General features: G+C 38.3%; 1 protein-coding gene across 1 annotated transcript in view; it reads right to left on the reverse strand.

The window, feature by feature from the left end:
- The window catches only part of ANKRD44 (ankyrin repeat domain 44), a 300,661-nt gene that overhangs the window by 121,092 nt on the left and 151,576 nt on the right, over positions 1–27,993 (reverse strand). The window contains exons 4-8 of the mRNA XM_081261737.1: positions 20,536–20,606; positions 9,606–9,806; positions 9,173–9,260; positions 6,561–6,703; positions 4,845–5,057 (exon numbers count right to left, since the gene is read on the reverse strand). Of these exons, the coding sequence (XP_081117863.1) occupies positions 4,845–5,057; positions 6,561–6,703; positions 9,173–9,260; positions 9,606–9,806; positions 20,536–20,606 (716 nt within the window). The remainder of the gene's footprint in view (positions 1–4,844; positions 5,058–6,560; positions 6,704–9,172; positions 9,261–9,605; positions 9,807–20,535; positions 20,607–27,993) is intronic.

Here is a 27,993-nt window from a genome sequence, read left to right on the forward strand (position 1 = left end):
GTGTTTCAATCTTCTGGACCATTCTTTCTCTCAGAAATGCACTAATTTTTTTTCTTCTATTCCTAAACCTTATCCTCCAACATCCCCCAACCATCCCTAAACTTCTAGGCATTGTACTCCCCAGGGACCAGAAAGCACAACATTCTCTAAGCCATGGAGCTGCCAAAAGTTGCACAACTCAGTGGCCCTGCAGGATGGCAATGAAGCCTCCTATGGGATTACACTGAGGCCAACCTGGGGTGCAGGAGTGTCAAACACAGTTGGAAATCCCACAGGCGCTCCTAACTCAGTAAAAGAGTCATCTAAAGGCTGGTTTGAAAAAGCTACACACAAACCAATTTATTTTTAATGGTTCTAAACGCCAGAGATGGTACATGGTTGGCTCAAACATTCATTCCCCTCCCTTCCTTACTTCTCCAGATTTCCAAGTGCCACATCCTATCACTGCTTACTCTTGCTATTCCTCTTTGCACCTTCAACTTGTCTACTACAACCCATTCTATAATTGGGTCCTGGTAGATATAAAGAAGGAAATGGGCCCACTTTAGCAGACATTTAATATTAGGGCTAAATGATCCAAGGGCCCAGAGACAGAAAGAAATTGAGACCACAGGTAGGCTAAATGTTAGTGACTGGGAGGTAGCAAACCAGGCTATAGCAATTTCTGAACCTGTCTTATCCAGCGTGGCTATGTGTATAGTGCCTTCTTTAACCCTCACTTTGAATGCATGCTAAAGTACTTTTTGTGTAGAAGATGCAACAGAAATTACAATGTGGTCTGTAACGAATAAGAAAAATGATGTGCTCTTCCTATTTGTAAATTACAAGTGAACCTTTAGTAGATGATTTTATGAAATGTCATGTCTTTATTATTTAAACTAATATTGCAAAGTCAAAGGTAGGGCCGTGGTCAATCTATGTAAAATGAAGGACTGTAAAATGTGTGCAGATCACATATCCCTCCTCCTCTTCCCATCAATCTTGTAACTGCTCATGAAGACATCACTTTTAGTGTTTTGTAAGAATAGAGGAAAACAAAGTGAACATGTGGGTGGGTATTGGCTGCATTTCAATATGCTATTTCCCTCAAACTTTGGGAAATCTAAACATACAAATTGTCTTGCATCTACAAACATTTTCAAAACCCAAGGAGCAATGTGGTACACAGAGATAACAACTTTAATTAGAAAGCTACCTCCAGAGTCAGACAGGATGGCTCTACGGAAATGTTAGATGATCCGTGCATCCAGAGTGCATCTGGAATCACTAAGGAGGATTCAAAGGGCATTAGGAAATCAGAGCATGTAGACAGAATAGATGAAAGGAGATTGAGGAAGGCTAGATTTTATCCAAAACATCCCTTATGTTGGTTAGATAATAAACTCAAGTCTCATATTTTAAAATCCCATTTCTTATATTCTGTTTAAGATCAATAGTCCATAGCAAAAAAACCTGAATATTAAAATTAAGAAAATATACTTTTCAGGTCCATTTGTGGGAAAGAAGAAAAGACTACCAAAATCACTGTACATATACAGTTGAAGTCCCTTATCCAATCTGAATGGGCCACCAATCCCTTAGCTAAAAGGTGTAGGCCAGTATGCCAGAAAGTAGCCTTCTAGCTTTAAACACTGGGCACATGGAGAAAATGGGGCCATGTTTTTCAGAGGAAATGGTGAGCCATGAGTTCATTAAGTGGAGGGTGGTAAAGATATTACTTTATTTAATTTTAACAATTTCCTTTCTTTAAAGGATCCACAGGAAAACCCTCATACACCAGGATGGCAAGAAGATGTCAACAGCCCTGGACATTGATGGTCAACCTGAGTGCTTTTTGCCCCTTGCAACCATGTTCTGTGATCCCACCCAAAGACTCTCTCCCTACCTTCCGCTGCAGCTCCTCTGTCTCTTCAGCACCCAAGGACCTTCCTCTACCTCTTCTTGGGAACTTGGGTGGGATCCACTAACAGGAGGTGGAACTCTGAAGCTCTCTTCATCTGTTCCGTTTTCCCTTTCCTGCCCACCTTGCACTTTTAGGAAGATCCTATGCTCCCTTCATTTCTTTCTTCCTTCTCTTCTTCTTCTTCTTTTTTTTTAAATTAAGTTATTTATTTATTCTAATTTGTTATACATAATGGCAGAATGCAATTCATTTCATATTACACATATAGAGCACAATTCTTCAAGTCACTGATTGTATACAAAGTATTTTCTTATTCTTCTTTTTTCATCCCTTTTTTTGACTCTTCCCTCTCTCCTGATCCTAAGTAATGGGCTCCTGAAGTCCTCCCTTCCCTCTCTAACTCATGCTATCATATGCTCTCATTCTTTCCTCCCAGTTTCAACTATCACCTTTATGTGAACAAGACAACCTAAATTTTTCTTATATTCTCTACTGCTTTCCCATGCTGGAGGATCATATTTTCCATTACTAGGTCCTCAGACTGGCTGTACCAAAGACTCAAAATCATCTCTTCAAAAACTAAACTCAACAGGTTTTCCTCCAATACCAGCTTTCTCCTGAATTCTGTTTTAATGAATATTAACAATGGTATTCATTTATTAAATGCTTAATGTGTGACAGCCATTAGCCTATGTGATTTAGGTGTGATAACTCCAATTAATTCTCACAACAGCTCCATGAAGAAGATACTATTGTTTCCTGAATTTTGCAGATAAAAAAACTGAGACATGCAGAGAGGTTGCTTATGATTAAATAGTTATTCAAAGTCAAGGCTGGGATTGAAATCTAGGCACTATATCTTCAGAACTGAGAGCTTATCTACTTTGCTCTATTAACTCTCACTAGGTTCATTAGGTTCACTACACATAGATTTTCTTTTTTTCCAAAATAAGAATAGTTAACTTTTTATTTTGAATATAAAAATAAAAATAAAAATAAATAAATAAAAATAATATGTGTCCATTGCATCACAACCAGAAGATAAAAAACAGTATACAAAAAAGAAACTAAAATTCCAAATCATAATTTCATCACCCTACAGTGACAAAATTTTTCTACATAATTTTTAATCACTCTGTAGTGATAACTGATGCTAGCATATTGGCATATAATCTAAATATTTTCTTTTTCTATCTTTCTATGCATATACACAGACAAATAATTTTTTAAAACTAAAAAATGGGATCATAGTTACTGATTGCATTATATTTTTTCTGTGATAACATTGAGTCTCATTATTCTTTTTGATATTTTCCAATCTTACAGGCAAATATTTATTTCTGTTGTCTTCATTTTTCTAATTACTAAATATTTTTCATCAGTTTAATGGATATTATTTTCTCTCTCTTGTTAACTGCCTTTGCCTAAATTTTCTAGCAGATTATCAGACATTTTCTTGTTGGTTTGTATGTGCTCTTTATAAATTAAGCATATTAACTTGTGCCTAGCATGTTAATTGCAGAAAATTTTCCCTGGTTGTTCCTCTTGATTTTGTTAGTTTTGTTGTTGTTGTTGTTTTGTTTTGCCATATAAAAACTTCAAATCATTATGGAGTAATATATATGTATATATTTTTTTCCTTTACATTTTCTACCCTTGGTGTTCTATGGTCAGATTACTGTTTCTAATGCTCCCGTCTGATCACATGATTCATGGTCCCATAGCATATGGAAGCCCAAATTCCTCAGCTGGTAGATGAGCCATCTTCCTTGGTTGTGTTTCATTTCTGGTTATTTATTTCTGGTTCCTCTCTTTTATCCAACTTAAACTCTATATTCAAGTATGCCAAATTTCTCCTCTGAACATTTGCCCCATATGTATGCAATACTAGAAATTATGAGAAAAAAATGTAAAAAGATTTTAATGGTAAACAGACAAGGTCATTAAAATAGATCAGTATGATATTTTTTTAAATTAAACCTTAGAAATTATAATTTTTCAAAATCAGAAATGGAATGTACTAGGACTTTGCTTTAGGATTCCTGTTTGCTCAGGAGGATGGTCTCCTGGGGCAGGAAGGATGTTCTGCTGCAATGCAAGGGCATTTGAGTGTAACTAGATGATAGATGGTGCATGCACAGGCTTGCTTTGGTTGGCCATCACAGCGAGCTTACTTGTTTCCTAAGGTGTACCCTGAGCTTTTCCTACTCACAATTCCTATCTCCTGTGCTTTTGCTGTTCTCTATATTAATACCTCTCTCAAATTATCCCTGTGCCCCTCCTCTCAACTGATAATCTTCTCAGCTCAAAATCAACCTCCATTTTTATCCTCAGATGAGAAGCAGGCCATCTCTTCTACTCCATAATGCTTTATTACTCTCTCAGGGTACTCTATATTGCAAATTCCTTGCTGGCAGAAACCATATATCCTCTTAGAGTATTCCTTCATTTCCAAACAAAGGGCACTAGGTAACCCTTAATAAATTTGCTAAATAAAGGAATGACCATTAGGACCAAGTCATTGCTACATCACTGAAGCCACTGCCAGTATTTGTAGCTTGCTCTAGGAAAGTATTTGAGGGACATTCTGGAAACAAGCCTATAATCATTAGTCCTTCCTTTGAATTCTCAGCAGCTGTGCCCTAATCTCTGCATTAGAATCTGGGCTGAGTCAACATCCTTGTGACCCAGTATTTTCCTTAGAGCATTAACTAAGCCACCAAGGACACATTAGAGCCTCAGTGTCTTCCATCTGATCCCACGACACCTGTAGAAGCAAAATAGCTATTTCTGAAGCATTCCAGTCCAGGAAAATGCCATGTGCCTCGAGATGCTCAAGGCTGCAATCCATTTATACATGGTATAATTTACAGCAGTTAGTTTTGCTCAAATAGAGCTTGATGCAAAGGTATTTAACACAGAGAAAGACTAAGTGTTGTACCTGAATGTTAACATCTGCCCCATTGTTTACTAACAATTCCAGGCACAAAGCACCATGAGTGGAGGCAGCAGCAAAATGCAAAGGGGTGAAGCCGTTGTTGTTTGGTTGGTTCACATTAGCACCATAGTCAATCAGCTCGTTAACTACAGCGTCCTGTCCATTGTAGCAGGCGATGTGAAGTGCTGTATTTCCATAGACATTGATTTCATCAATCTGCAAAAGAGTCCAACACAGGGCAATTAAAATCACTGGAGCCAATTTGCTCCATTTTCCACAAAAAGCCTAATGGCTGTGACTGGAGAAAGGAAATATCCATCCATCAACATAATTACTCAGAGCTTACTCTCACCACAGCAGGTTATCCTGGGAATGCTTGTCACCCTGAGGTAAAGATCGGGGGCAGGGGAGTGAATGTGACAAAAAGTGACCCAGGAGGAAGAGTTAGAGGTGTCATCCTGTGGAAAAGCATTTTCTATCTAGGAAAAGGACACAGGATGAAAAGCAGAGCTGCTTTCAAAATGCCATAAGACATGAATCCAGCAGCCAGAAGAGAGCCCCAAACTCAAGGCCAGGGCAAAGTGAGCATAAAGAGGAAGGGCAGGAGCGGGCAGGAGAGGTGGCTCTGGAACCCATACACACAGGTCAGCTCAGAGCCCACTCTGGCTTTGCTCTGGAGTCTGACACATCACCAGGCTGTATTCTAATAGCAGAACAGTGGATCTTCCCTGAGGCGTGTCTAGTTCATGGCTCCCTATTGCTTTCTAAGACCTGCTCTGGGTACTAAGTGTCACCATATTGGTCTCAGTTTAGCAACTTGGTTTTCCTTTCCTCCCTGGGAAGGATGCACCAAAGCCTCACCCTTGCTTTGATTCTGCGTGTTGAAGGCATATGGCACAGGCCAACTTGCCTAGCTCTATGTCTGAGACATGTCTGATGTTTGTTCCTACCATCCATTCATGATTTCCTGCTGTAAGGCACAATTTCAAATTCTAGATTCTGAAGGTAGGATGATGTTTCAGTCGGCTTTTTTGGTGATGTAACCAAAAGGCACGACAAGAACAATTAAAGAGGAAACGTTTATCTTTGGGGTTCACAGTTTCAGAGGTCTCAGTTCATAGATGAAGGACTCCATTCCTCAGGGCCTGAGGTAAGGCAGAACACCATGGCATAAGTGTGCGGTGGAGACAAGCATCTGGGAACATGACATCAGGAAGCAGAGAGAGCTCCACTTTCCAGGAACAAAATATATACCTAAAAGGCATGTCCCACATGACCCACTTCCTCCAGCCACACCTTTCCTGCCTACAGTTACCATCCAGTTAATCCCTACCAGGGGATTAACACACTAATTAGGTTAAGACTCTCATAACCCAATCATTTCACCTCTAAACTTCCCTGCATTGTCTCACACATGAGATGAGGAACCCTCATCAGTGTCTTATACAAATGACTGGTTAATATATGTTACACAGAATATAAATGTTTATATATTTCCCTACCTAGGTTGCTATAGAAAGTTAGACTGCATCTGGTTTTCTTCTGCTTAGTCTATGCCCCCCCCCATTGTTCTTTATTAGTTACCAATGTAGACTCAGAAAGAAAAGATGCTAGAAAATAAATTCCTCCTCCTTGAATTAAAATGCAAACAGTATTTAATGGCAGACAACAGAATCACCCTCCCACAGGCCATGCAGGGATGTATGAATTGTCGCTCACCTCTACCCCCAGATTCAGGAGATGTTTGACAACATTGATCTGTCCGTTGGAGGCCGCAGCATGCAGTGGGGTGTAGCCCTTCTTATCCTTACAGGTCACTTCAGCACCGTGGTTAATGAGCAATGCCACAACATCCAGGTGGCCTTGACAAAAGCAGCAGAGAGCATCATTAACCTTCACAGGACATTTGATGACTCATTTCAACCAAAGGATCATTTCATTTCACCATTAGCTTTTTTGCCACCAGTATTTTGCTGAGCTATTTATGAAAAGCTGCCATATGGCAAATATTCAACAAATATTTACTGAGCAACTTCTATGTGGCAGACATTATGTAAATGCTGTGGGAAGAAAAGAAGATGATTCATATGCAAGACTTCAGAAGATGTGGTAGCAGTAATTCCTGTCATCATGTCAACAAAGAAGGACCAGCCCCAACTAATAGTTCCATATGAATTCTACAGTCTTTTAAAACTTGTGCTAAAATGAAAGCAATGATTTTTTCAAAAAACAATTGCCATTTATCACTGAAAAGTTTAACAGTAATAATCTGGTGTGGAAAAACCTGAAAAAAAGAAAAAAATTAATTAATCTGAACATCCCCACATTATTGCTAAATCATAGGAGTCTGCTGTTGTTTAGTTGGTTTTTCACCCATAAAAATTGCAATTTCATATGGCTTGACATCAAAGTACTCTCATGAATGGCTAAATAGAAAACTCTTCTAATTTCAACTCCAATGTGTATTTCTTTCAAGAATATTTTACTCTGTCCCCTAATTCACTGTGTATAGTATGATTTGCTTTGATTTCATGACTGAAGCTTGTTTGAAGCTTCAGGGTCATTGCTCGAACCACGGCTGTTAGCTGAAGGGTTAAGCTATAGAGACAGAGATACAGACAGACAGACTGTTTGGTATTGGTTTGTTTTATTAAAATTTAACTTTTTCTTCTCCCAGGATTTATACACATAGAAAGGTATATTCCATTACTAGTGGTGCTATCTCAAGCTATTTGTCTCGGTTTTGTCTCATTATCCCCTAAAGATGGTCATCTACGGGGTTTGTTGTTTGTTTGTTTTTTGTCTTTCTATCTGTATTCTGATGACACATCAATATTTTTAGTTGTAGATTGACACAATACCTTTATTTTGTTTATTTAGTTTTGTGTGGTGCTGGGGATCAAACCCAGAGCCTCACACATGCTAGGCAAGTGCTCTACCACTGAGCTACGACCCCAGCCCCATGACTATAATTCTTTAAGGTGTTTTATCCAAAAGTTTAAACTCTATATCATCAAAAAATGAGCTTGAAACCCCATATTCTCTGAGCCCTTTCTAGCTCTAGCTTACAGTCTATCCTGCCTAAACACCTGTCCCCTGGCAAGTGTTCCCTGCCTCCAATACAAGAGGAGCCAAGTTAACATCGAGTCTGCTTCAGCTAACTCAAAAGTCTGTGCCATTTTAAGAAAATGCTAATGTTCCCAAAGTTTTAAGGTTTTTGAAGCCCTAGGAGTCATTCAGAGCCATCGATAACCATATAATTTATTTCATCCCTGCTCCAACCTACTTTTTTTCCCCTTACAATTAATGTTAATTTTTTAAATGATGATAAAAGGCTTGTATACTTGTTTAAAAGGATTCAGTAAGGCAGAAAGGTGTTAAAGGGAAAGCAAAATCACCCACAATCACTAATTCCTAGGGATAATCAGCTAATATTTCAGTATATAACATTTTCCAGATTTGTTTTTATAGCATAGATTATTTTTTAAATGAGGATGCTATAATTCATACTACTTATTATCTGTTTTCCTTGCAGAATCTCTATGTTAATAAACACGCATGGGAATCAATACCATAGTTAACACAGTGTCCCACTGAGAACTTCCAGAATTTACCAAAACTATCTCCCATGGATAGGCATTCAGGTTGTTTACAACTTGGTGCTGATAGAATCCTATCTTCTTTTCTAACCTTAAGATGTTCTCTCAATGGAAGGATCTTAGTTCTTCATTTCCTATAAGTCCACATTGAGAATCAGCTCTGTGAGGTATATCATATGTCAGAGGGTTTATGGAACAAAAGCAAAGAAAGGACAAGCATAGAGATGTAACCTCTTCCTTCATGTTCTCCAGCAGCGTGGAGCAGGCAGAAATGAGGATTGTACTCCCAGCTCAGTCCACAGTACTTCCACCCACTACAACCCAGGCTTTTCCTCTCTTCCTTCCTCCTAAAACATTTATAAATAAAAAGACAAACAGCACTTGTGTCTTTGCTTTGCTAGCCAGTCCTCTTTCTTAAGCACCTTATTTTGCTGTCATACCAAGTTAAAATAAGCACAATGCATGCAGACTTCCAATCCGGAATGAAGCACATTCAGAAAGGTCCAGACCATGATCCAAACTCCTCCTCTTTACAAGGTAAATAAATCTCTGACAAAGCAAGTGCCTAACTAGAGCACTCTATGTGTGCCAGTAAAATGAGCCAAATCATTTAATTGGAGCCCAAACTTGAAGTCAGACTTGCCTGAGAGAAAACTTACGTGATCAACAAGAGACCTGAAGCTTATTTAGTTAGGTTATGTGCATTTTGCTTTCTATGCATGGGATTCTTACCCATATATGCTGCCCAGTGCAGGGCACGCCGGTCCTTCTTGTCAAATGCATTGATGTTTGCCCCTTTGGCCAAGAGTAAGTTGACCATCTGAAAGACAACCAATAATGAAATCAAGCACATACTCTGTAATGGTGAGGGTTCCTTGCTGCCTGCAGGTGATCTAAGCTTGATCTAATGTTAACATCAACCCTAAATGCAAGTCAGAGATCTGGAGTTCAACAAACCAGGAAGATAAATGCACAGAAGACTCCATGGCATGTGTCAAATTAAAAGACCAAAGACTTTTTCAATTCATGTGGTCTCTAAATTTAAGAATGGATATAACTGCCTAAGTTTGGTATACAAATATTATTCTTACATTGTCTTAAAGTCTTAGCAATAAGTTCAGGGTCTGTATGGAGTATCCCAGTTCCTAAAGATGAGAACACCCACCTCCACATGTCCATTCAGAGCCGCATGGTGCAAAGCTGTGCGCCCCCCTCGGTCAGAGACATTGACACTGCTCAGCAGGGGAATGATCACTTCTGCACACTTGACAGCTTTATTGGCTGCTGCCACATGCAGGGGAGTCTGCCAGTTCTTGTCCCTTGCATTGACATCAGCAGAGTGCTTAATCAGTACTTGCACTGCTTCCTACAACAAAAGCAGAGTTTGCAAGGGTCACTGACAAATGCTCAGTCAACACTTTCCATAAATGCTTCACCAGATGCAGGGACAGGGAAGACTCCCTGTTTTCCTAGACTGGCTCCAGACAAGCAAAGTAGTATATGATAAAGACCAAAGAGAGACACAGACCAAGATAGACTTGCTTTACCTTTCTTTGTCAGGCCAAGAGTCCTAACACATCTGTAAAATCAAATAAAGCTTCCAATGTTTATTTAAAAGGTATTTCTTTAAAAGGTATTCTTGGGCCAAAAAAGAGTACTCCTATATAGGTGAGCATAGCTGGGTAAAATATCCACAGGACAAAGGTCCCCAAAAGATCAGCTAAAGTTAGAGGTGTTTGTCAACAAGCTTCAAAACTCCCAAAGTTAAAAGGCTTCAAACATTCTTGCATCAGTTTGTAAATCTTTGGTTCTTTCTGCCAACATCTTAACCCTCAGTCTTGTATGATCAATAAACAGTGAAGTGAAGTCATATGTCTGTTACCATTTCAGCTTGAAAGGCTCTGAAATGGTTCCATCTTTTCCCAAACTTGTTCATGTTTTAATGAGTAACTTCTTTTACCAACACTGAAGTCCTTAAACTTTACTGAGCCTCTCGTTTTTATTTTTCTTCTGTGGGCCCAATCAGCTCACTAGCCTCTTGATCTATAACTCTTAACCTTGGCTATATGATGGAGTCACCTGGAGCTCTTAAAAACACAGATGCCTGGTTCCACCCCCGAGATTTTAATGGGCCCCAGCATTTCTGTAAAGCTCTCCTTCTCTTCAGTCAAGTGAATGATATAATTCCTTTTGAGAAGGAAATGATTATTGGTTGCTTCTCTCTAATTCTAGAGACTTCCCTGGGACCAGGTAATGGGCTCCTTCATGGACACCTTGTCAATGTGGTGGCATTAATAAACCAGTGAAATTCATCCATACTATACTCTTGCTACCCATCATGGACCAAGAACTCACCCTTGGCCACCTCATTCCCCAGAGGATTGACTTCCCAGTCTTTATCATATAGCCATAGAAAAGTGCCCCACTTTTTAAATGATTTGAACTCAGCAAAATTAACACTCTTATCAGGAACATAAAATGAGGGAATTAAAAGGGATGTTTTATAAATCAGTAGTAACATATTGAGACAAATAGCTAACCTGGACAGCAGAATGAGAGCAAATAAATAAATAACTGTGCAAAATTAGACAATACAGTTTAAATGAACAGTGTGAAAACTGGTGTATACTCTATTTAAATGATATAAATAAAACCAATAAACTGATGGGGCCCACACAAATAATTTAAGATTACCAAAAATTTTTAAAAAGATATATGCCACTCATCCTCAGAAAGACTGGTAAAGTACTACTAAATATTCCTGAGCCCATTTTAGAGTGAAACATGTATATATACATTATTAATGTTCAAATGCTACATGTGAAATGCTGCTATAGCTATAAAAGGTAGAAAGAAACATTAGCTGGGTTCTAGCCTACAAACTAAATTGAGTGAACAAAAATAAAAGAAAAGATAAATCACAAGATATGCCACAATATAAGATTAATAGAATAAGAATAGAATAAGAAAATTAATATAATAAGAAAAAAATAAAAATTTACCAATTTTATTCTCATAAAGTGTAGGTTGATTTAGATGCATGATTGATTGCAATGTGGGAAGAAAATGCTGTAACTTCCATCTATATTTATTTTCTTTAAAAAGGAAATCATTTTAGCTGATATTTAGCTTTGGTCAGTATAGCAGAGGGGCCAACCTCGCTTACATTAGTCGGAAATTACCTCTGGGAAGAAGAGGGCTTCCACATTGTGGGTGGGAGCCATGAATTCACTTTGATACAATAGCCTGCTAAATCAATTTATAGATTCTAACATGTACCTTCATACCAAGAGAACCCTAAAATGAATAGATCCATGCAAAAAACCCAAGAATTAAAGATAATATTAGTAATTTGCAAACTTTAACAATGTAGAAGGCACAGAACCCAAGCTTCTTACTCCTATGGAAAGTTTTCTTTCACTGACAATTACAAGGTAAAAACAATGACAAATTTAATCAGATCTGACAAGAATTTGGCCAAAATAGAGAAAAATCATTAGAAGACTATTATCTAAATAGTTATGTAGGACTATGTATGATAAATGAAAAGTCTCACCTCAAGGATATGGTGCCTTGACATATTAGCTAGTTCATACATATAATTTATAAATAAATGAGATATGTGTTTTGAGGATGCATACCAAAAGTTTTGCAGACATACAACCCAAGAGTTTGGAGATAACCATCTCAAAGCAATACTCCAAAAGTGGTATAGTATCCTTTTCACATATTCCCAGCAAAATAACAATACACACTGTCACTTGAATATTATTATTTTACTGTACTTATATAGATTCATTCTTTGTGTTGAATATTGTGTAAATTTGGGATAGACTAACAAAACATACAGGATCATTTCAAAAATTTATACTATTTGGAGATAAAACCAAAGTATTCATGAGAAATTTGCATTTTAAGGGTAACAAAATGTGATTACTTTTAAAGTAATTTAGAGTGAGTGAGTGTGACATTGTCTAGGAAAAGCCCTACTTTTAAATGAAAGCTTATGAATAATTTGCAATTCACACAAAGCAACATGCTAAGCAAAGATAGCATATATTAGCATACCGGTTATAGTTTCCATAGAAGTACATGCTTTTAAAGTTTGTGGGGGAAAAGTCTTTATTCTTAAGTAGTCAATACCTGCAAAAATATTGTTTAAATATTTTACTCAGATAAATTTGGTCTGTTTTGCACACAGTTTTATTGGGACACAGACTTGTTTATTTGCTCACATACAATTATTTGTACCACAATCCTGACTGACCTCTGGGCTGCACGTCAACAATCAGTAAAGGAAAAGGTTTAAGTTCATCATCAGAGGGAGAAGAATGGAAAAAGAGAAGGGGCTGGATCTCTAATCTGCGTGTCACCATCAAAGCCCCAAATCCTCGCTTGCTTCTGGCCCTTGACAGAAAAAGTTTGCCAAACCCTTGGTCTAGCCTCTTGTTTGAATTATTGCAAATTGAAAATAACTGATTGAAATTAAATTTTATTATATATCAGAAAAATATTGTTTGAAGCCAAATTACCTCCTAAGGAAGGCAGGTGCTGTTGAAAGAGCCAGTGGGCGCTGTGTTGAGCGAGGCCCTTGTTGTGCAGTAAGGGTCAATGGGGAATTTGAGAAGAGGGTGCACAGGGCTGTGTGGCTCTGCGTGAGTGACAGCATTTGGAGTGCTGCAAGAAGAAAGAAGTGAGGACAGAAAGCAAGGGGAGGATGTGGGCCCAGCACACCCGAGGTGCACATCGGTGACCTGAGAGGGAAGAGGGGACAGCTGACAAATAAACCAAGCTAATACAAGAGGAGCGGGCTTGTGGAACCAGAGAGTCAGCAGCTGAAATCTCTGAAAATTCTTTTAAACCACTGGGAGAATGTTAGAGTTTGCACAAGATAGGATGACGAGCTCCTAGACAATCATATCTATTTAGGAGGCACCACGATCCTGACTGACATCTGGGCTGCACAGCAACAATCAGTAAAGGAAAAGGTTCAAGTTCATAATCAGAGGGGGAAGAATGGAAAAAGAGAAGGGGCCAGATCTCTAATCTGTATTGTGGGAACTTCAGGCAATTCCCGTGTGAGTAAGCATTTCACCACATTTGCCTTTCATACCAAGCCCTTCGCACAGCTCAAGGATACCTAGAAGAGCCAAAACTTTTATTTCTCTACTTTTGTAATCTGTTTCAACTTTAATGTTCTCCATGTTTATTTCTATATCTGTTTATGTATGAGTTGCATAGTTTTCATCTACCTAATAAGAATTCCATTGAAAAAATACTTAGCATTGTAAAGGGAGACTTTTACTTAATTTCCCCAAATCTAGTTTTTAAGTGAAAATATAGTCTTTTAAATGATTATAGAACTAGATTCACAGACACATAAAATATTAGAAATGGAGAAGGTATGTGGCCATCTGGGCTGACCCCTTCATTCAGAGGCAGCTTCATTTTACAGGCAGGATGACTACCTGTATATTTTATACATGTACATGTACTATCTTCATTTTAAAGGCAGGGTGACAACCTGTCAGCCTGGCTGACTTGGCTCTCAAGCATGTTCTGCTAGGCCAGAACTTACTCAATGGACAGTCTTGGCCAAGCATCCTGGCATAAATACATTCAAATGTTTGTTTTCCATAGTTATTTACACTTTTAAGATCTGAAATTTTAGTCTACCAAAGTGGCTTAATACATTTAATAGGATTTTAATATAATAATTGAGTGACACCAAAGTTGTGATTAAAAAAGACAACTTCTACTTTAAGAAGTGCATTTCTCTTTCAAAAAATTGAATCTTGGAAGTTCTTTAACTTGGTTTTACAAGGGAATAGTGTTATGGATATTTAGGAAATTAAAACTCTTTTAATTCAAAGGAGTCTCTCTTCTATGGTATCACACATGGGCCAAAAATTAATATCCAGGAATTTTCTCTAACAGAAATTATAAAGAAAATGAAAAAAAAAAAAAAACCCTAACATGGCAGAAAGTAAGTTGAATACCTTCTGAATCAAGAAAAGATACTTCAGCTGTGGCTTTTCCAATGATATCTGGTGCAGCACTAGTTTTTTTTTATTATTATTATTATTTCTATTATTTCAAATACATCAAGAGTCAATACTTTTATAAAATACATAGAAATCAATGAGTAGAATAATAATATGAAAAAATACAGACACAAAAATTATTAACTTGATTGTTTTGTTATTAAATTTAACAAGAACAAAATTATTACATTGCTCTAAAAGTTTCTGAATGTTTACTCTTAATGCAACACGTAAGACAAAAGCTGTGGGCACCAGTGTGTAGGCCACACTGCAAATAGTACTTCTTTAAAGACTTTGAATCTTTTTTAACAAGTGAATGCCAGTGAGCAAAAGGCACTTGTCCTGAATGGAGGTGTTAGCACTGCTAATGTTGAGTCTTAGGACTACAGGTGTTGTTTGACACCCACAGCAAGCTGCCTTATACTAGTTTATACTTATAAACTGCAGAAATCTTAGAGGGAGGAACACTCATGAATGTCATGTGGGACGAAACTGGAGATGGCATTAGAAGTCACTTGATTTCCATTTTATACAGGTTCCAACCTCAAAATAAAAGTAGACACATGCATTGTGGCACATGGAGAAGAAATAGACACACATTTTAAAAACTCTCACCCTCCATATTTTTTTTTTACTCTCAAATGTGCATTACATTTATGTTGGTCATATTTCTCATGGAAAAGTCATGGTTATGATTATACATAGTTCTTGCAGGCATAAACAATGTCAAATTTTATAAATTATAAGTTGCTTAGATCAGAGGCTGATCTAAATACAGACAACTTTCTGTATTCTCCACAAAGCTTGGCAGGTGCCTTACACATATATTATATATTTTTTAAAAATTGGATGAAATAAATACATTGATGTAGTCATCAGAAAACTCTGTACATACTAATCTGCAAGTATTAACAGGACATTTACTGTGGTGTGGACTGACATCTCCAAGACTGTACTCAAGTCTTAAAGTCCTGTACTATATACTGTAGTCACTGGGGGCTTTTATCCCTATTGATTATAACAATTTCATATTCTGTAGGAATTATATAAATTGGTAACTAATTTATTCAATTAATAGGCTTGTTCTTCTAGAAGTATCCATCATCACTCTACACTCCTCCTTTATTATTATTATTATTATTATTATTAGAGTACAATTATTCTAAGAACTAGTAGCACAAAGGCAGTTACTGGAGACTTGGAGACGTGGGAGAATTCTAGGGCACTATTCATGAAGAATTGACTCTCAACATTAGTAAAGGCAGACACTAAAGTATTCCCAGTCTTCAGTTTCAGGCCTCAAAGTGTGGTATGTAGAACAGAGGCATCAGATTCTTTAAGGTACAGATTTAGGGCCCAATCATAGCCTCCATCAGGACCATCACAGAGGAACTCCCAGAATAGGGTCTTTCAACAAGCACCCCTGATGGATTAAACGCACACTAAATAGGAGTACACTTCTACATTCTAATTAATATATCCAAGTCTAATATATTCTAGATGTAAATATCTTTTTTAAAACCATAAAATGATTTGAAGAAAGCCATCACATTCTAATCTTCCATATAATATTTCCAATTCTCCAGTCTATTAGCATTTTGTTCATAGTAATGACAATGTTTTTAAAGGAAAGAATGAAATATAAGTTTTAAAACATTAAGCTATACTAAAATGTTTATAATGCTGCAACTCTGGAAAAGATCTTTATTATATTTTAAATTTTTGACTGCACAAAAGCCAAAAATAGATGCATTTTTTGGTTGGAACAGTATTCAGAGGATGCTTATATGATGTGAGGGAAACAGTAAGACATGGTGGTTAAATTATAGAAATCATATGGAGGTTCATCAAAAGACTAGGCACGGACCCACCATATGATCCAGCTGTACCACTTCCCAATATTTATCCAAAAGCATGAATGTCATCAAACTGCAATGATATATGCACACCCATGTTCATAGCAGCATAATTCACAATAGTCAAACTAGGGAACCAGCCCAGATGTCTGTGAGTGGATAAATGGATTTAAAAGTGTGGCAGAAATACACAATGGGGTTTTCTTTAATCATAAAGAAAAATGAAATTATATCATTTGCAGGGAAATGGATGGAACTCAAGAACATTATATTGAGCAAAATAAGCCAGACTCAGAAAGTCAAGGGTAATATGTTTTCTCTCACATGTGGAAGATAGAGAGGAAAAAGGAAGAGAAAGGTGGGGTGGTATCTCATGAAATTCAAAGGGAGAATAGTACAGTAGAGGAAAAGGAACAGGGAAATGCAGTGGGGAAAAAAAGGGGAGCTACTGGGAAATTATATTATTATATTTTATGCATGCATAAATATATAACAACAAATCCCACCATTATTAATTATAATGCATCAAAAAAATATGGGGTGGAGGAAAGAGAACTGCTTGGTTAAGCAAGCAGGTTCTCTGGTCACTCTCCTCTGCTTGCTGGCTGTGACAACTTAGGCTCTTTACTTAACTTCTCTGAGATGGTATTTCCTAATTAGCATTACCAAGAGTAATACCTCAAAGGGTGGCTCAGAGGTTAAAATGGAATGATGCATAGAAAGTCCTTACACACTGTCTAGCACATAGCAAATGCTTAATAAATGCTTTCAGTGACAACACTTACATGGACACAATGTCCCCAAGCCTACGCACCAAAAATAGGACACAACTATTTTTAACTTTTCTAACCAAAAGATAATCTCTATCATAGGGAAGTGAAACATTCTGCAAGTCTCCTCTTTGCTACTCCTAGCTTTTTACAGAAAGGGTACATGTGAAAGGCCTGCTGCATTCACATGTAGGCCACGGTGGGCTTGGCTGCCAGCCCCAAGCATGGTATCCTCAGAGGCCACACTTTGTACATCCTGAAGGTCCCCACATGGCAGTTAACAGTGCCTTCCACCCAGTGGGCCTCAACAAACATGTGTTAAGCTTCCCTAAGCATGTGTTAGACTCTCTGGGTTTGTAGACATATTATTCCTTTCCCTACAGCTGCTTTTATCCAGGAAAAAAAAAAAAGCAAAGAAGAAATAAGAATAAGCTAAGCTGGAGAAACAATATAAAAGAGCTCACATGAATACTTCAGAATATTCTCTCTGGCAGCCCCAAATCTTGCTCATCTATGTTAAGCTAGTCATTGCAAAATAGGGTTCCCTAATATTTTGGTTATAGGCTCTTCATTTCTTCACAGTTTGGGGAAGGTTCAGAGGAAAAGGAAGATGGAGCCAGTGGAACCCTTTGGGAGAAGATGAGACTGCTCCAAATTGGCTCGAAATTGTTTACAACCTGGGAAACCCAGATACGCCAGACTTGGGAAGCAAAGAGGCTTTGGAGGTGGTGTAACATTTAGAAGGTTTTCAATGAAGAAATGGTTTCCAATAACTACCCATGCAAGTCATCTCAGTGCTTGTCAATCTGAGCAATAGGCAGATGTGCCAGCTCTCATGCTGAAACCAGATGTCCCCTTTAGCAAGTGCTGACAGCCAAATGACAAAATACCAATCCAAACCTTCTCTGTCCTTTCCCCTCATGCCTACTGCATTTCACTCAATTATTAGTTATTGAGTGAGGCATAAAATAATGACAAGAGGACCAAATTTAAAACAAGAAGGGAGTCTAAACTAGAACTTCACAGCACAGTGATGAGCTTGGAGTTCAGCTGTTCACTGCATAATCAACTCGACGAACAGTTACAGAAACTCCAGTTTTCATAAGAAACTCTTCAAGGAGCATAACATATATTATTGTGAAGACATTTTATTCCATGACCTTGTATTTGATCATGACAATTCAGGGTTTATCTGTATTCAGTTCCTTCCTGTCAAGAGATACCTGCAAGGGATTCCTCCCACCCTTGCCCCAGAAAAAACTGCAGAAGGAGCTGGTTACTTGGATAAGCAATTGATGCCTTAGACTTGCAAGTCAATCTAGCATTGGGTTGACTGGGTTCAAACACACTAAACATTTGTGAAGAAAGTGGGCTGATGGTTGACAAAAAATGGATGCTTTGAGGATTGAACTTTTACAGCTTGTTGAGCTAATAAAGGTATAGACTTGCTGAATGTTTCATTTCCCTATGGTAGAGATTATGGGAAGGTCACATGGTACTGAAACCATCTGATTTTGGGGTTTTGTTTGTTTGTTTGTTTTGGTACTGGGGATTGAACTCTGGGACACTCAACCACTGAGCCACATTCCCAGCCCTATTTTGTATTTTATTTAGAGACAGGGTCTCACTGAGTTGCTTAGTGCCTCACTTTTGCTGGGGCAGGCTTTCAACTTGCGATCCTCCTGCCTCAGCCTCCCAAGCTTCTGGGATTACAGGCGTGAGTCACCGTGCCCGGCCTGAAACCATTTATTTTTTATCCTTCTCTCCCACATGCTTCCTAAGAGTGGGATCATGGATCTCATTTTCTATGTTGCTCCATCATTCTCTTTGTCGCTAAATCAATCTTTTTGAGAGAGAATAAGACCTGAGTCCTTCTCTCATTCTCTCTCTCACTATCTGTATCTCTCTCTCTCTCTCTGTTTCTCTATCTGTATTCCCCCCCACCCCCCACCCCGAAGACACTTAAAAGAAATTCACCAAAGATCAAGTGGCCTTACTATTGAGGCCAGGAAATACTCCCCTAAGAAGGAACTGTCCTCCTGAAGCTGGTTCTACCAACACCAACAGCCCCACTACACTATTTTCTCAGATAAAACAGAAAGGCAATGTGGGACCATAAGAAGGTTCTGAATTCCCCAGCATCTGAACAAGGTAATTTAGGATTATTACCTACCTCATTCCATGTGGGCTGATCAGAAAGCAAATACAACCAACCTCTCTTTAAAAACTATGCAAACCACATAGCATAGCAAGGAAGATTATGAACATGAAACTGTTGCCTACCAGGTATGTTTTGAAATTTCCCAATAGGTGCCAAAGAGGAAAAGCTGACATGGATGCCAGCCATAGACACCTGCTACTTCAGCGTATTCATTGCCCTGCTCCTAGGTGTATCTGGAACATTCCCTTCCCCAGTACTGGAGGAGGACCTTCACTTGGCAAACTTGCCCACAAAGGCTGGTTTGATGCCCAGTGCCTCTGAGGTGAGAATCCTGTGTCCCTGGGTGGTAGGCACCTGGCACTCCCTGCAGAACCCCAGAGTAGTCTTCTCTTCCCATCCTTTATTCTCCCCCTGAACCAGCTGATATACTTGCCATGTTTTCCACAATCATTCTTCCTGTCTCTAGATCCCCATAAAAAAATGAAAACCTGTTAGCCACCTTCACCTGGATTTCCAGCATTCAACAATAAATTATTTCTTGGGTCTCAGTGTCATTCTATTTCTAGAATGCACCAGGCTTGGACTACATCAAGATATAAAACACAGATCCCCGTCCTCATGGAACATACATGCCAGTGATATGTTTGCCTGACTCAGTGACCTGAAAAGAACCAACTAACTGCTGTGATCATTCTCTACGGCTCAGAGAACACCAGGCTTTCTGCCCTCTGGCTCAGTCCCCACTATCAAACTTGCCTTCCCCTACACTCTGTACTCCAGTTACATCCACCTAAGCCACCAGTCAGTCATTCACTCACTCCTCCTTTCCTCTGGCATGTTTACCCACCTAGCTCAGCCCTCCCGCCTTCTCCTGGACTGCCAAGCCCTGCTCATCCTTTAAGAACCAGCTCCATCGACATCTTCTTGAAAGGCTTCCTGTACTCAAGCAAGCCATCAGTCACTTCCTCCTCCAATTCAATTCGGATATTGTACTGATCTGCTTCCTGTTTTGCTTCCACCTCCAGACTGAGAGCTCACTGAAGTCAAGGTTCATGCTGTGCAGCTTGGACCACCCCAAGCAATTTCCCTTGTACATGACTGACATGCAGAAGGTGCTCAAGTAAACATCGATTCATTTTTGGTACCCCTCTTTCATTTAGAGTCAAAAGCTTTTTGCTCACCACTGAGGATCCCTAATTCAGCGGAAAGAATTCTTCTTTTCCTAGAGGTAGTAGATATTAGATTAAATAAGGTAGTCACTCACTTCACTTCTGGAAGCAACAGCCCGGTGCAGCGGAGTCAGCCACATGTTGTCTTTGGCATTCACACGAGCTCCTGGAACCAAACGGCACAAGTTAGAGGAATAATGGAGTCAAATAACCTTCTGCCAGTGTTACTCAAATGCTCTCTCTTGCTCCTATTTGCCTGATATAACCACCAGATTTTCTTTTTCTTTTTTTCTTTTTTTTTTTTTTTTTGGCATCCATCATGTCCTGACAATATTTTGTCTGGGATGAGAGGACCTGTAAAAATGTTTTATCTAAAAATTCCAATGTTTTCTCTAGGACTAGCCAGATATTTTGATAGGAAAATGCCAGCTTCCACAAAGCTTTTGCACAGACACAACATGGAGCCTATGTAGTTTGCTCACAGCCCCCTCCTGCTATGGAGTGGGCAGAGAGGCTCAAGCATGAGTTGGAACCAGCTCACACTCAGATACTCCTCACACCCAATAAATTTTATGAAGCCATGTCATCATCATGGAGCAGAGGCTCCCCCTGAATGGATTCAGGGGAAGCAGGATATGCTCTTCTTCCAGGAGACTCTCACAGTTCTCCGTGACAGCAAGCCCTCCAAGTCTATGTCTGAACAGCAAAAATACCCACAACAAACTTCCTTTTTTGTGGTTCGGGGTTTTGATCAGTCTTTTGGTCAGAGATGAAACGTTCTATTAAGGAGCTTACAGAAGGGGAGGACGAGAAAACTATGCAAAATGTCTCCGTAGATGCAACAAGAAGAGCCCATTTTAGCTGTAGGACAGCAAACAAAGAAGCTCAGGAGGTCAAAGAGTGGAGGCATGAACCAAAAAAACTACACAGTAAGGCAGGGGAGGGGAAGAAAAGAGGGACAAGAGCCGAGAAAGTAAGTCAAGTAGAAACAGAGGTTGACTAATCTCCTCGAGGTCAATGCCAGCTGGCAGCTGAAAAACAGAACTTTAAAAAGGCAGCAAGAGACTTTCATGGGTAAAAGTAAGCTTGACGTTTAGTTTAAGGCATGAACCAAAGGAAATAACAAATCATAGAACTCACACTGTCTTAACTGAAGAACAAATACCATTAACAGCAATTAACCACAGAAAACAAGAACACAATGTCTAAAGCAAAGAGAGAGAAAATACCTCTCCTTCCAGCCTCCATTCTGATTTCATTGGTTTGAGATGGCATCAAGCACAAATATTTTTAAAATGCTCCCTAGGATCCAAGATTATTGTAACATCCTGTCAAGGTTAAGAGCCACTGATGAATTGTTGCTTAGTATATATCAAGGTTAAAAATCATTTGAAAGCTAATCTCATTAGTACCAGCTTGCCTAAAAGGTTTCAACCTCCCTCACTTCGATAAGGAACACAGTAAAATCAGTGTGGGTGGGCAAAGGCTGCACGCATCTCTGGCCCCAGTAGCAGGATGCTCTGAGCTAAATGCTCTGGGGTAAACTGAACGTGGTGTTGGAAGATCCGTGGTCAGAAGACCCAGATTCAAGTTCTGATTCTAACACCTACTGGCCCCAGTGATTTAGAGCCCCTAATCTGTAAATGAGTCTACCAATAACAATAATACTAACACTTCTCTATTCATTGCATTGGGTACCTGGGAGAATCAGATGAATATGAAGATGCTTTGTAAATTGCAAAACACTAAAAAAAAAAAATATTAGCAGTTCTTATTTCCAAATCACCTCTAATGCTCATCTACCTCTAGATCTACAACTCAGACTTTCACAGGGGGTAAAAAGTATGGCCATTGCCCTACCAAAATGAGAAGCCCTACACAGAGATTTAAGAACACAAAGAATCATCACCTAGAACTTGTAAAAGCAAGTATCATTTTAAGAGAAAGAGAGACTCAAGTGTCAGAGGATGCTAAAGAAAAGAAAACCCAGATATTGATAAAACAGAAAAAATGGTGGATCTTAAAATCAAAGTCTCACTACTTAAAACAAATTTTATGGGGAGGGGAAAGGAGGGATGATGAACTGAAATTGATTCCTGTGCATGTATGAGTTTGTCAGGATAAACCCAACTGCTATGCATAACTATAAAGCTCTAATTTAAAATTTTTAAACATAATTTTTAAAAATTTAGATTTTTTAATTAAGAATACAAACAACAATGAGTGTTAGCAAGGATGTGGGGGGGAAGTACACTCATACATTGCTGGTGGGACTGCAAATTGGTGCAACCAATCTAGAAAGCAGTATGGAGATTCCTTAGAAAACTTGATGTGGAACCACCATTTGACCCAGCTATCCCACTCCTCAGTCTATACTCAAAGGACTTAAAATCAGCATACTATAGTAACACAGCCATATCAATGTTTATAGCAGCTAAATTCACAATAGTTAAACTGTGGAACCAACTTGGATGTTCTTCAGTAGATGAATGGATTAAAAAACTGTGGTATATATACACAATGGAATATTACTCAGCATTAAAAGAGAATAAAATTATGGCATTTGCAGGTAAATGGCTGGAGTTGAAGAAAATCATGCTAAGTGAAATAAGCCAATCCCCAAAAAAGCAAAGGCCAAATGTTCTCTCTTGATAAATGAATGCTGATCCATAATGGGGTGGGGGAGTGGATGGGGAAAATGGAGGAACTTTGGGCAAAGGGGAGGGAGGTAAGGGGAGGAGGCATGGCAGCAGGAAAGATGGTGGAATGAGATGGACATCATTACCCTAGGTACATGTATGACTGCACATATGGTGTGATGCTACATTTTGTACAACCAGAAGAATGAAAAGTTGTGCTACAATTATGTACAATGAATCAAAATGCTTTCTGCTGTCATATATACCTAATTTAAATAAATAAGTAAATAAATTTTTAAAAATTCAGATTTTCTCTTCTGAGTTCCAACAGAGTGCCAGATTATTGTTACTAAGCCTACCTTTCTGGTTTAGAAACAAACATAATTAGAAAGGGAGGGAGGGAAGGAAGGAAGGAAGGAAGGAAGGAAGGAAGGAAGGAAGGAAGGAAGGAAGGAAGGAAAGGGGAAAGAAAAAAGAAAGAAAAGAAAAGAAAGAAAACAACATTTATCCTTACAGGTTCTAGTATTTCCTCTTCCAAACTTCTAGAAGTTAGTCAACCCTTCTAAAACTACCCACCTTTTTGTTATGTCTTTTCTTGGGTCATAAAAATGTCTAACCATATTGTGTTCAAGTTGTGTATCTCTCTTGTGAGCCAAATGCACATTTGTTACTTATTTTTAGGCTGTTTCTTTGGTACCCATGTCACAACAAACACCATTCAGATTTCATGCAGTCTTGGAGGACTGGCTTCAAGTCCATTATTCATAGTCTCCATAGACTCTGAAGGAGTAAATTTTGTTTTTTGCTTTTTTTTTTGTAAATTCAAAAGCTAATGCAAGAAGAAACCCAATTGGCAAGACACATATGGAAAGATACTTTTTCAAAATTCACCAGAGAGAAGCAAATGAAAGCAGCATTAACATACCATTTCATATCCAACAAATTGGTACAAGATAAATATAACAATGCCTAGAGGTAACAAGGATATAGAGTAACAGAAGACTCAGCATAAAACCAGTAGCAGGGTGAATTGGTATAAGCTCTTTTGGGGGAATGACGAGGTGGCATCACCTAGTAAAACTTATGTTGAGCATATCCCCTCACACCTGGAAATTCCACCCCAATCATATCCTTACACATGTAAGAATGTTCACTGCAGCATGATTACACAATAAGAAGTTGTAATTCTAAATGTTGATCAAGGGGAAAATGCATAAGTACATTGTGGTGATTTGTACAATGGAATCCTACATGGTCATGGAAATGAACAGCCTGAAGTTCTGTATATACACAGATGTACTTAAAATTGTTACACTGAACAAATGAATTGAGTTGCAGAACAAAACTCTGTGGCATAATTCCAGTTATATAAAGTGTTTAGATTTACCAAAACAATTCTATATGTTGTTTATGGGTACACAGATATGAAATAAAAGCTAAAATATGGTTGAGAGAACAGATGCAAATTCTAGACAGTGGTTGCATCTAGGGAGGAAGAGTGGGAAAAGGGATGAAGTTAGGGTGACCAGATGGCTATAACTGGGCCTTCAATGTTTTAAATGTCCTTTTTAGAAAAGACACAATGCAAATATGACAAAATGTTAAGATTTACTAAAGCTTGGTAGAAAGTATGTGGATATTCATTATATCATTCTCCATACCTTTCTACATGCTTCAAATATTTTCTAACAAAGTATTTTTTAAAGAAAGCGAGGATATTTGAGGTTTTGTGTTTACTAAAAATGGGAGGGGTGGTAAAACTCAGTTGCATTTTCTTAGATTATTTTTGTTCTGGGTTAGCAGCCCTTTACAGAAAACAACACTCTCCACCCTTTCCATATAAAGTGGCCCAGCCATACAGTATATACTGCCAAGATTTTCCTAAGGCTTGCTCCAGGTGAGGAAAAAGCAAGTGCTGCCTCTGGATCTGAAGATGACCTTGAGTATATGGTCTGATTTGAAAGGAAAATTTCAAATTTTAATGATATGTTACCTGTTGGTCTTATGTTACTTTTTTCTCATGTTCTTCTCCCTCCACAATCATTATAGCTCATCCCAGCTGTTGCACGGTAAGGCAGGATGAGCATACCGAGAAGGAGACCACTGTAACCTTTCCTCCCCAGGGTGGTAGAGCTCCAGAATCTGGGGAATCTTTTGCAGTCTCAGTGCCATTTGATTATCACTATATTGTGAAGCTAAGCATCTCACTCCAGAAGCTCCCTCAACAGCCAGACGACCAGACACCAAAGGCAGCAAGGCACATGCCCTACAAGTATTTTATACTCAGACTGGTGGTTCTGCTTTTGCCACTGCAAGTCTGAATCTTACCTTCCATCTCTTTCTTCTTCCCCCACCCTTTTTTTTCCTTCCCTCTTTCTCCTCTCCCTTCCTTCTCCTCCTTTTCCTGTTCCTCCTCCTCTTCCTCCTCTCCCCCACTCCCCCCCCGCCCCTCTCTCTCCCTCTCTCTCTCCCATACAACCCATTTCTGACTTTTAATGTGTGTGCTAGGTGACTCTATAACATCTTCCTAAAGGAAATAACTATAGACGAATGTCAAGACTAATCTTCAAGGGTGTTTTATTAAAGGTTGGTCACAAAAGTGAAATACTGAAAACAATTTTGGTATTAAACAAAGAAGAGTTAGTTTAAAAGTCTAGCCATAGAATGTACCTATGGTGGTTTGGAGGAGTGCTCTATAATGTAAGACATGATTAGAAACTATTGTTGATGTGATAAAAGTAAGTATTAAAATATCACAGATAGAACAAACCTATATTTTGTAAAAACACTAAACAGTCTATAAGGATTTAACCCAAAAGTCCTGAGATAATTGCCTGGCACGGGGCACATTATATATATATATATATATATATATATATATATATACACACAATATTTGGTAACTATTTGTTATATTTGATAACAATTATGGGAGAAGAGTCAGGGACTAAGGAACATCTATAAGCATAGGACAGACCTAAATGAATAGTTGGCATTTGAAGGATACTTTCTGATTAAAAGAGACACCCAGCAATGTCTCTTAAACAGAACTGATGTTTTGAAACTAGGAAAATTTACCTATCACAATGACAGTGTGATGACCTATATTTGAATTCACATTTCGATTATATGAATAATACATGATTTTTTTTAACGAATCATTACAAATATAGGTAAAATCCTCTCGAGTATGACCCCCCAGTGCTGAACACCCCCCTCCTCCCTGGGGTTAACCACTGCTCTGAGTTCAATATGTTAACTTTTATGTCTTCCAGTTGCTTTTATGTCTTCAGACACAAATGTGTATCCACAGAAAATTCTGAGAATGAAGCTGGGTGGTCAGTACAATAGTTTTTGAATATTTAAAATGCTACATGATGATTTTTAAAAATATGTCACAATATGTATTTTTCATATAAATTGTATTATATTGCACTAACACTCTGAATTTTCTTGTTCCACTTAACTAGAGCCTTTTTATATTTATTCAGGTTGACACTTATGGAATCAGTTAATTCCTTTTAACTGCAACGTGTATTACAATGTAAACATGCCATGTATTTTTAGACAATTCCTTTGCTGATGGTACCTTAATTATTTCTAATACTCCATTATCTAAGCGATGCTTAAATAACAAACGTCCATAAAATTACTTCTGCAAATATGCAAGTATTTGTCTAGGGAAAGATCATTTAAAATGGACTTATGTGTCACAGGTGGTGCACATTTCTGGTTTTAATAGGTATTCTCAACTTTCCAATGAGTGCCCATCTAGGCACTCACAATGTATAAGATGACTCAGTTTCCCACGTTTTCATCTACACTTGATATTGATTCGTTGATTCACTCAAGTGAATCTGAATCAATAATATTGTAGTATGCACTTGAAAATTTGTTAAGAGGGTAGATAGATCTCATAATGTGTTACCACCCACAAACAAATAAAAATAAAACAAAGGAACACAAGGAGACTTCTGGAGATGGGAGATACATCCATTGTTTTGATCAGAGCCAATGGTTTCATGAATGTACACTTAAAATATGTATAGTTAACTGTAGATCAATATTTCAATAATGCTGTTTTTAAATTAAATGAATATTGCAAATCTGATGGGAAGGAAATGGTGTCCCCCTTTATGGTTTTTGTGTTTAATAAGGTTGGGCATCTTCTAGTATGTTGGTCTACTGCCCACTTGTAATTTGCTTTCTGAGAATTACTTGTTCATATTTTTGCCCATTTTTCTATTGTTTAATACATATTTATACACTGGCATTGTTACTACAATTATTATTATCTATGTGTTCTAAAACATTGTAGCTTTATACAGATCCAAATGTAGCTTTCAATATGAAAATTCTTTCAAGGAGAAAAATGACCCCAAGCACACACACAGGGGTGGAAGGACGTCTGCGTCATGTAGGTTCCTAAAGCCTCAGAGTCTCTTGAGAAACTGAAAGACACGCAATTAGGAATCTAGGGAAAATGGCTGGGTTCAGTCATTGTGCAGGTTCTGCATTCCACCTCTCCCCTCCTGCAAAAGGCTGAACAGGCAGCTGCCAGGAAACCTCCTCCCCCACGGCCCACCCCAAGAGAATTTATTATGACAAAAGCCAAGTTATCCGAACAGGGACTGGATGCCTATTTCATCAGTGTCATCCTGCCGCTGGCTTCCCCATCCTCTTTCTCTAAACACTTTGCAGAGTCTTGTTTACCTCTCAGAGGGAGGCGTCAGATGGTTTGGGCTCTGAATTGAATATTTATAACTGATTTTTCGAAAGGAAGCTCCATGTTATTTACCTGTCTGTCAGGCACCATTGTGCACGGAAGGACACAGTCTGCATGTCTAATGATTTAAAGGCAAACGCTTTTTACCCAAGGACATTTTAAAGCTTAAACATGAAAATAAGCACTAG

The sequence above is a fragment of the Spermophilus citellus genome (genome assembly GCF_964194105.1).
Source record: "Spermophilus citellus genome assembly, chromosome: 11".
Lineage (NCBI taxonomy): Eukaryota > Metazoa > Chordata > Mammalia > Rodentia > Sciuridae > Spermophilus > Spermophilus citellus.